The sequence below is a fragment of the Grammomys surdaster genome, unplaced genomic scaffold, assembly GCF_004785775.1.
Source record: "Grammomys surdaster isolate TR1022 unplaced genomic scaffold, NIH_TR_1.0 125928, whole genome shotgun sequence".
NCBI lineage: Eukaryota > Metazoa > Chordata > Mammalia > Rodentia > Muridae > Grammomys > Grammomys surdaster.
The window spans coordinates 632,119-640,872 of record NW_021620751.1 but is presented as its reverse complement, the minus strand read 5'-3'; the positions used below and the strand labels follow the sequence as shown (position 1 = coordinate 640,872).

At 37.1% G+C, this 8,754-nt stretch overlaps 1 protein-coding gene across 1 annotated transcript in view; it reads left to right on the top strand.

The window, feature by feature from the left end:
- The first annotated feature begins 230 nt into the window (after positions 1 to 230).
- LOC114608627 (estrogen sulfotransferase, testis isoform) overlaps positions 231 to 8,754 on the top strand; it is a 16,414-nt gene continuing 7,890 nt past the window's right edge. Inside the window, exons 1-5 of the mRNA XM_028752639.1 lie at positions 231 to 272; positions 2,002 to 2,068; positions 3,325 to 3,485; positions 6,146 to 6,271; positions 6,821 to 6,918. Of these exons, the coding sequence (XP_028608472.1) occupies positions 3,338 to 3,485; positions 6,146 to 6,271; positions 6,821 to 6,918 (372 nt within the window). The 5' untranslated portion in view covers positions 231 to 272; positions 2,002 to 2,068; positions 3,325 to 3,337. The remainder of the gene's footprint in view (positions 273 to 2,001; positions 2,069 to 3,324; positions 3,486 to 6,145; positions 6,272 to 6,820; positions 6,919 to 8,754) is intronic.

The following is an 8,754-nucleotide window of genomic DNA, read 5'->3' as shown; positions in this document are numbered from 1 at the left end:
TTCTGTGTAGATATGATTCACTTACAGAGGGATTATTATTATTTCCACCAACTTTTTAAAAAGAAAGCAGACACTTTCAATGAAGAATTACTTACCCAATGCTTATCCTACTAGATACAAGGCAGTGTCTAACTATAAAGTGTGACCCTGCTGTTGAGTTAGCTATGGTTTAATAATTAAGCTTAATTGTGACATAGCAAAAAGTACATATAAAATGTGAAGTCATTCGAGGGATAGTGAAGCTTTTATGACCCAACATTTCTCCGAAGAAGGTAGGTTAATTCAACAGAAGCAGGAGAGGTAACAATGAAATGCATTTATTTTGAGGCGCTGATGGAGATGGAGACTTAGGAACAGCTGACAGTCTTCTTCCCTGGAGTCAAAGCAGATCACAGAAAAGGCTGGAGCACTATTGCATTGCACAAGCCCTGGGGTCACTTCCCCCCTGCTTAATCACAGCAATGGGAATGACTTTTGTCTGGAAACTGAGTGCTATAAAACTTGTGTATGGTAGAGAGTGGAGCAAGGCTCCTCCAAGAGTTATGCCAATGTGAGTGCTGCTTACTAGATCTATTTTAGCTATGCGTTCTTTTATATACACAGCTGTTTTGGAACTATGGGCAGCCCTTTTTGGAGATTCTAATCTAATTATAACTTTCTCCCTTCCTTTTCCTCCCTCCAAACGCCCCTATATATACCTACCCATTTCAAATTCATGGCCTCTTAATTCATAGATTTCTATTGCTTAAATATATGCATGTATATAAGCATATGTATTCCCAATATAACCCTTCAATCTATATAGTGCTACTTATTGTTTTTTATTTTATTTTATTTTTTAGGTTTTCTTCTTTCTCTCTTTTTTTCTCTTCTCTCTCTCTCTCTCTCTCTCTCTCTCTCTCTCTCTCTCTCTCTGTCTCTCTCTCTGTCTCTCTGTCTCTCTCATTGGATTTTTTTAAATTTACATTTCAAATGTTATACCATTTCCCGTTTTCCCCCCCTACCCTGGAAATCCCCTATCCCATCCCCCTTCTACTGATTCTATGAGAGAGTTCCACCACCCACCCACCCTCCCACTCCCACCTCCTGCTTTGGCATTCTCCTACACTGGGGCATTGAGCCTTCACAGGACCAAGGGCCTCCCCTCCCACTGATGCCTGACAAGGCCATCCTCTGTTACATATGCAGCTTGCCAGAGCCTGACAAAGGTGGATGCTTGCTGCCAACCATTGGACTGAGCACGGGGTCCCCAATGGAGGAGTTAGAGAAAGGACTGAAGGAGATCAAGGCTAGTTGCAACCCATAGGAAGAACAACAATGTCAACGAACCAGACCTCCCAGAGCTCCCAGGGACTAAACCACCAACCAAAGAGTACATATGGAGGGACCCATGGCTCCAGCCACATATATATAGTGCTACCTATATGTACGTTTTCAGGGATGATTTTTTGCCCCAGAGCAACCACAGTTTTAAATAGAATGTACTTCTCCATAGGTTGTTAGATACAGTTACGTGCCACAAAGCCTTCTTTTGCTGTGCTCTTGGTCCATGTTCCTAACTCTTTTAGGTTCTTTCTTGTTAGTGTTTCCTATCACTCCTTTAAGGTATTGTTTGCAACTTCAGCTATATGCTTGTCGTTATTTATCAGTAAATGAGAGGTTTTCTCACTCCACAATAGCTCCTGTTTCCTTCCTGGCCTCCTCTATTGTCCTTGTCCGTTTCTTCTTACTCTGTTATGAATGAGCAATTTAACAAATGGAAAATGAATGGATTCCTTAAGTCTGACATATTACCCAAAGGGGAGAAACAGGAGTAGAGGCTATCTATATCTCTGAGTGTGTGAACTTTACCTTATGACTAAGTACAGTCTTCCCCCATCCATTACATCCTAGCCAATCCCTGCAAGTTAATCTCTGCCTCCTTCTCTGGCTGTCAGAATAAAAGCTCACAAGAAACATTCCAAGTGTGCAACCAGTTCTCATTTTTTTTTTTTTTTGCAGCTTAAGACTCATGCTGCCATTCGAAGAGAACCAAACCGGATCATTTCTCACAGGATCATCTGGACAGGTTGTACTTTTTAATTGTCATTATCAGATTTTAAATATATATTTTTAAATACAAAATTTATGTCAGTAAGTTGTTAAAATAAAGGGATGATAAAGTCCGTGTTGATACTATGCCTAATTGATAATGTATATCATTTCAAACCTTTTTAAATCGCTTGTCACAAAAGTGTTTTTAGATATGCTTTAATGGTTAAAGATCTTTAAAATAGAATTTATGTGTTACAGGAAAGTATTGGATGAAATTGCTATAAAGAACCTTGAAAATACTATTTCGATATTTTTATGTAAATAACTTAATACAACAAAAATTTCAATTAATTGACAAATCATTCATGTGCATTTCATTTGCCAAATATACTTTTTTTTTTAAAAAAAATGGAAACACAGTAGAAGCTAGCCAATTAAAAATATAGCCTAATACTGAGAGTAGCAAATGTTTCTCAGAATGGCCTTTGCGTCACAGTGGTGGGGACTGGCAGAAATGTATATAAAAAGACAACTGCTTTCAGCCATTTTACTCAAATCCAGACTAAAACTGGAAAACTAGACTCAACAAAATTTTTCACTTTTTGTCACAGAATGGAGGAAAGGCAGTCGAATGTGAAGGGAGCTGACTAAAGTTCAGATAAGGAGGTAGAAGAGGAAATGATTTTAAAGAAAGGAGAAAACATATCTGAATTCACTAACTGTATGACTTCCATTTTAAACAATTTGTGCTGCTCTTTCTGTACAACTGAAACTTATTCACCACCTTATGAAATAGTATTAGCAATATCTCGCCGAAATACACAAATTACAGAAAACCAAACAAGCTTAGGAACATTTATGAGAAAAAAATTGTGGGAGAAAAGAGGCTTTTTTGATATCAGCACTTTTCCTCTGAGACAGCTTAGCTATGAAGTAACAGCTTGATGACAGGCTCCTGCTTAAGCTGTAGGTTAAGCCTGTTAATTACAAGCCAATTCTTAGAATTGTGGCTCAATCCATATACTATAATTCACTTGAATACACAATTTAATAAAGCAAGCAGTGACTATTGTAGTTATCTATAGAAATGGACACTTATTTCCTGTAAATTTTCTTATACAATATATTCTGATTATAGTTTCCCCTTCCTCTACTAATATTGAGTATGCTTTTACCCTGTGTAACAGGGAAGGAGCAGCATTTAACTGGCCTTTGTATACATGGTTATTGCTAATCTGAAAGCATTGCAAAGTGAATACAAAATTTAAAACATCTGTTTTCTTTTCCCAGTACACAGCTTGAGATGGAGACTTCTATGCCTGAGTATTATGAGGTTTTTGGTGAGTTCCGTGGAGTTCTAATGGATAAACGGTTCACCAAATATTGGGAAGATGTTGAAACATTCTTGGCAAGGCCAGATGACCTTGTCATTGCTACTTACCCTAAATCTGGTAAGTGTCTCTGCTCTGACAGGATGTTGCTTAACACCTAGGTATTATGAACCTGCATGAGGTCACCAGCATTAGAGTTTTTACCTGACATACTCATTTCCCATTAAAAAGGCAATTGAAGTAATTCTAGTGTCAAGTATTAATAAACTGCACATGACGGACTCTGTTCCACAATCTCAAACTACCAGAACATGGTAAGTAACCTCCTTAAGTCATGGGTAAATTGAAAGTGTTGATCTCACAATTATATTATTCAATATAGATGAGTCAATCTGAGAGATGCATTGCATAACAAATATTTTAAACTACTGTGTTTATGTTATTGCTCTGCATATGTATTACAAGCTTTTTGTTTTCAAAGATAATTTACATGTTTATGAGTACTTGCCAAAAGATATCAGGAAACTTAAATACAGCAATGGAATGTATTCTTGCCATTCATTTTAGGCAAAAGAAATGGAAATTTATATCTGTTAAATATATCAAATTTATTTATTTCCCTCCCTGTGATACAAGCTCATTTTGTTCTTTTATAAACCTTTTCAAAGATAACCAATAACACTCTTTTGGGAAATTACCTTCTTTTCATCAGATGTACTCACAGATTTTAATTTCATTATATATTCATAGACAGTAATTCTTTTTAGAGACTAGCTCCACTGCTATAAATATCTTTGGCATCTTAGTACTATACTCTTGGTCTGTTTGTTTGTTTTTATGAGTATACTGTTGTTGACTTCAGACACACCAGAAGAGGACATAGATCCCATTACAAATGGTTGTGAGCCACCTTGTGGTTCCTGAGAACTGAACTTAGGACCTCTGGAACAGCAGCCAGTGCTCTTATGCTAAACCGTATCTTTAGCCACCAATACTATATTCTTTAGAAGCTGGAGAAGTCTGATCTTATATTCTCTGTCAGCTTATTATTAATATTTGACACTTAAAATTATATCAGTCATCTATTTATGAAAGTGTGATATCATAATTCCAATTTTTAGGAAACTAGCCACACACACACACACACACACACACACACGCAAACAAGAGAGAGAAAACTACTGTGTCTTTGGCAACTCTTTTCTAAAACTGTTCTCTTCCTTTTCTTCTTGGCTCAGCTCAATGGACACAAAACATATTCACCTGAAAAGAGGGCACAGAGTAATTCCCATTTCAATTTTTGTTTATATTTATCTACAACTATCCATCAAGATGCTTAGTCTACTTCTTCTGATAACTAGGTCTCACTGTTATCATAAAATTTTTTTTTTCTGCTGTGTGTATGTGCACTACTTTCATACGTTGGTGTCCACAGAGAAAGCACAAATGAGGTTGTCAGTTTCTGTAGAACTAGAGTGATGGATTCTTTGAGCTGCCATTTTGGGGTGGGAGCCAAAATCAGGTCCTGTGGTTGGGCAAGAAGCAGTCTTAGGTGCCAGGCTGCATGTCTGCCTCTTGTCTGAGGTGCCTGGAGTATCGAAGGCACGCAGCTCAGGGGTGGCAGAACACAGTCCATAAAGAGGGTCCTTAGTCCATGTTTTCCCCAGGTGGGAAACAGCAGAGTCTGGGAAGATTGCTGTGGTTCTCAGTCTGGTACATACCCAGGTGTGGCTGACTTACAGCAGGGATATAGAAAAAAAAGGGTTCACCTCAGGGCATTTGGTGGGGCTAGGAGATAAGAAGCTGTCTCACAGATTTAGGACAAAGGCTGCTACTGTTGACATTGTGAAAGTGAGGGTGGCCTTTGTTTGTTCAGACTGCTTTATTTGATGATTGGTGTGTATATATACATTTTACTCAGGGTGATCCAGGGATTAAATACCTTTTTGCAGGAAGGAATGACCAGGAAGGAAAGCTCATAGGTTAAACACTCCAGGCCTATCTATCATTAGCATGGCTAACTCCAGGTTTTTATGTGACTCTCCTCAGGCAAGGGCAAGTGTGGGGGGGTTGGCATCCCTGGACAAGATCAGAGAAAACTTGCTAACAAGGGAGTCTCTCCCATTTTGCATCAAGCACAAAGGCTTCCAGACCTGATGGGCTTGAACCTTAATTAGCAGTTTTCCCACTCTTAGGTGCTGAGCTATTGTTGCAGCTTCATGAGGGAACATCTTAACATTCTATGTGTAGCAGCAGGGGCAGCAGCACTGAGTATAAATCCCTCCTTTGTACATCTTCAAACTCTGTATTCTTGTCTGTATTACAACATCTTGAGAAAGAAAACTATACTTTGTCATTACTGCTTTTCTATTTAATTTTTCTGATTATCATCAAAGGTCGGATATGCAATTCATACTTTCTTATATCCTGTGACTTAGGCCTTGGTTTAGGCACAAAAACTACCCATAAAGTCTATAGCCGGAAAGCATGCTTGTATGTGTCACCCAAACTTCACCTTCTATTCAAGTCTCCTCACCACTTACTCATAAGAATGTTATTTGTTTTCATAATGTCACAGTTCATCATGGGAGGTCTGGACACATGGACCAGTTGTTATTCATGACACTATACATCCATATATGTCAGAGTTATTTTGAGTGGCGTATATTTAAATATTCAAGGAAATGTTATTTAAGTTTTGATGATTTAAACCCTATCAAAATATACCGTTACCAGCCATACGAATTCATTGGAGAATCAGGTTTATTTAATTTTTACAGGTACCACATGGATTAGTGAAATTGTGTATATGATCTATAAAGAAGGTGATGTTGAAAAATGCAAGGAAGATGCAATTTTTAACAGAGTACCTTACCTGGAGTGCAGAAATGAAGACCTGATAAATGGTAATTTTAAATTAATTGTGAAAGATGTATGCATGTATTTTAAGTTACATGTATATTTATGATAGATAGATTACATAGATATAGTTATGTTGTAATAAGAGCAAAGAGATTTTAAGTAGCATAGGCAATTAATATTCTGTCATCTATATATGAGATTCTAAAGCTAAATCCAGAGTAGTCTCATAGCATGTACCTGGAACAGTGAATGGTCCTAACTATTTGTTCAGGGAGAGTATTATAATATGTCAGCATTTATTTCTCTGTTTCGAGGAGTTGAAAATATTATAACTACTAGAAGATTATTCATTGAATATCAAGGATAGTTAAAACTGTATTCATGAAACCTTGCCTACCAACATGTGAAAAATTACTCACTTTGATTGATGAAACTATTTGACCTTACTTTGTGATTTGTTAATTAATAATTTTCTTTACAGCAAGATTGCATTATTATTAAGTCAATCTAGGATCTTATATAATCTCTTTTGAAAATACCCATTCATATTCATGTGAACATTCGTCAGATTGTCTGTTTATGTTTAAAACCAGGAGTAAAACAACTAAAAGAGAAGGAATCTCCTAGAATATTGAAAACACACCTGCTGCCAAAGCTCCTTCCAGCATCATTTTGGGAAAAGAATTGCAAGGTAACCAGAATTAGATTATCTTAGACTTGCATGAAATCTTGGCACTTTGTAGGTCACAAAGGACCTAAAAGGCATCTTATCTATACTTTATTGTTTAGGGTAATATTAAAATGGCACCAGATCTAGCTTATTCTTAAGCAGCCACCATGTTCCTGACTAGACAAGGAATGATGCCAAGACCAGCAGTGTACTGCAGCTGCTGCTTGGCTCAGACTAGAGCTCAGGCCAGCCAGAAGCACCAGCCCTGGCACCCATTGTGGTGCCATTGTGCCATTGTGGTGGCTAGATCAGCCAATCCACCACACTGTCCTCAATGCATGGCTGAGCCCATATAATACCTGTCATCCCGCAGTACCCGGTAGAATGAAGAAGACTCTTAACATTTAATGTCTATCCAATTGGTATATATATTTGGTAATGCTCAATTAACAAGATGCCCACACAATTATAATTGTTAACCCAAATAACTAACCTAGATATGAATAACTACTTGAGACTGCTAAAGACACTCAGATGTCTCCAGCCATCTTCTCTCCTGCTCTTCCTACCTTTGTCCCCTCCTCTTCCTCTCCTTCTCTCTCTTCACTCCTCCCACTCCTCCACTGCAAACAATGTAGCAGCAGCAACCATCATCCTTCCTTTTAACACACAGATCTTTCAACAAATGTGAATTATTTTTAGTGTGACCCAAGTCTAGATTAGACTCACACTGGTTTTTTTTCTTCTTAAGATGAGCTGAACACTAAACTTTAAGCCTTTGTTTTTGTCTGAATAAAAGAAGGTACTAATTATCATCGAATAGAACGAAGAACAATTATCTTTGCAACCTCAAGCCTAGTGCCTAACCCGTTGTAAATAAACACTGGATGAATCACAGTGGATTGAATGTCTTTATTTTACAAAATATTATGTGTGACATTGTGAGACATTCAAGTGAATCAGAATAGGATATCCAGATAAGTGTCTTGTTATAAACATTTACCCAGTGAATGAAAGTGACTGACATCATCCAGTCCACTTGCTATTAATGTACCATACACTTGAAAAAAAAACAAAATAGGAGATGTGTTTTGGTTTATGGTTCTGAATCAAGGTCAAGATGTAATGCTTGCTGATAGCCTTCTTGTTGGCAAAATTTCATGGTAACATATGAGTCAGTGAATACACATATATTTATGTCTCTAAGTCTCCTTCATTTTATTAAATGTCACGAGCACTCAAGAATTAACTACTATGATGACATTTTCTAACCCTTAGCACCTCCCAAAGGCACAAACTCTAAATACAAAAGTCAGATTGTATTCATTCTACAGGCCAAGAAACTTCATCATGAACATTGAATTTGAACGTAAATTTGGAGGGTACAAACAATATTCAAGGCTACCAGTTTCTATAAGGCCAATGTCTTACAGAGAACCATAACTCATAGTAAAGTAATAAGTAACCAGACTTTATGGGTAGTACTTAGGTCATGGAAGAGAAGACTTTAATTCAAATGCATGGTTTAAAATGATGAAGAGTCTATTCAAACCGAGATTCAGGAGATATCTGAAACCACTTCAACTTGACTAGAAAGCAAAGTGTCTGTGCTGGGTAGAACATTGAAAAAAATATTTTCCCCAATACTTATCACAGTCTTATCACAGAAAGTTGGATGCCAAGTGAGGAAACTTATATTTCACTTAAGTTATACTAAGCCGGGCCATTTTGTAGAGAAAAGGTCTTATAAGCAAAGATTGGCCAGAAATAAATGTCCTACATCCTACCTGCTGGCGTGTTTATATATATATATATATATATATATATATATATATATATATATATATATATATATAT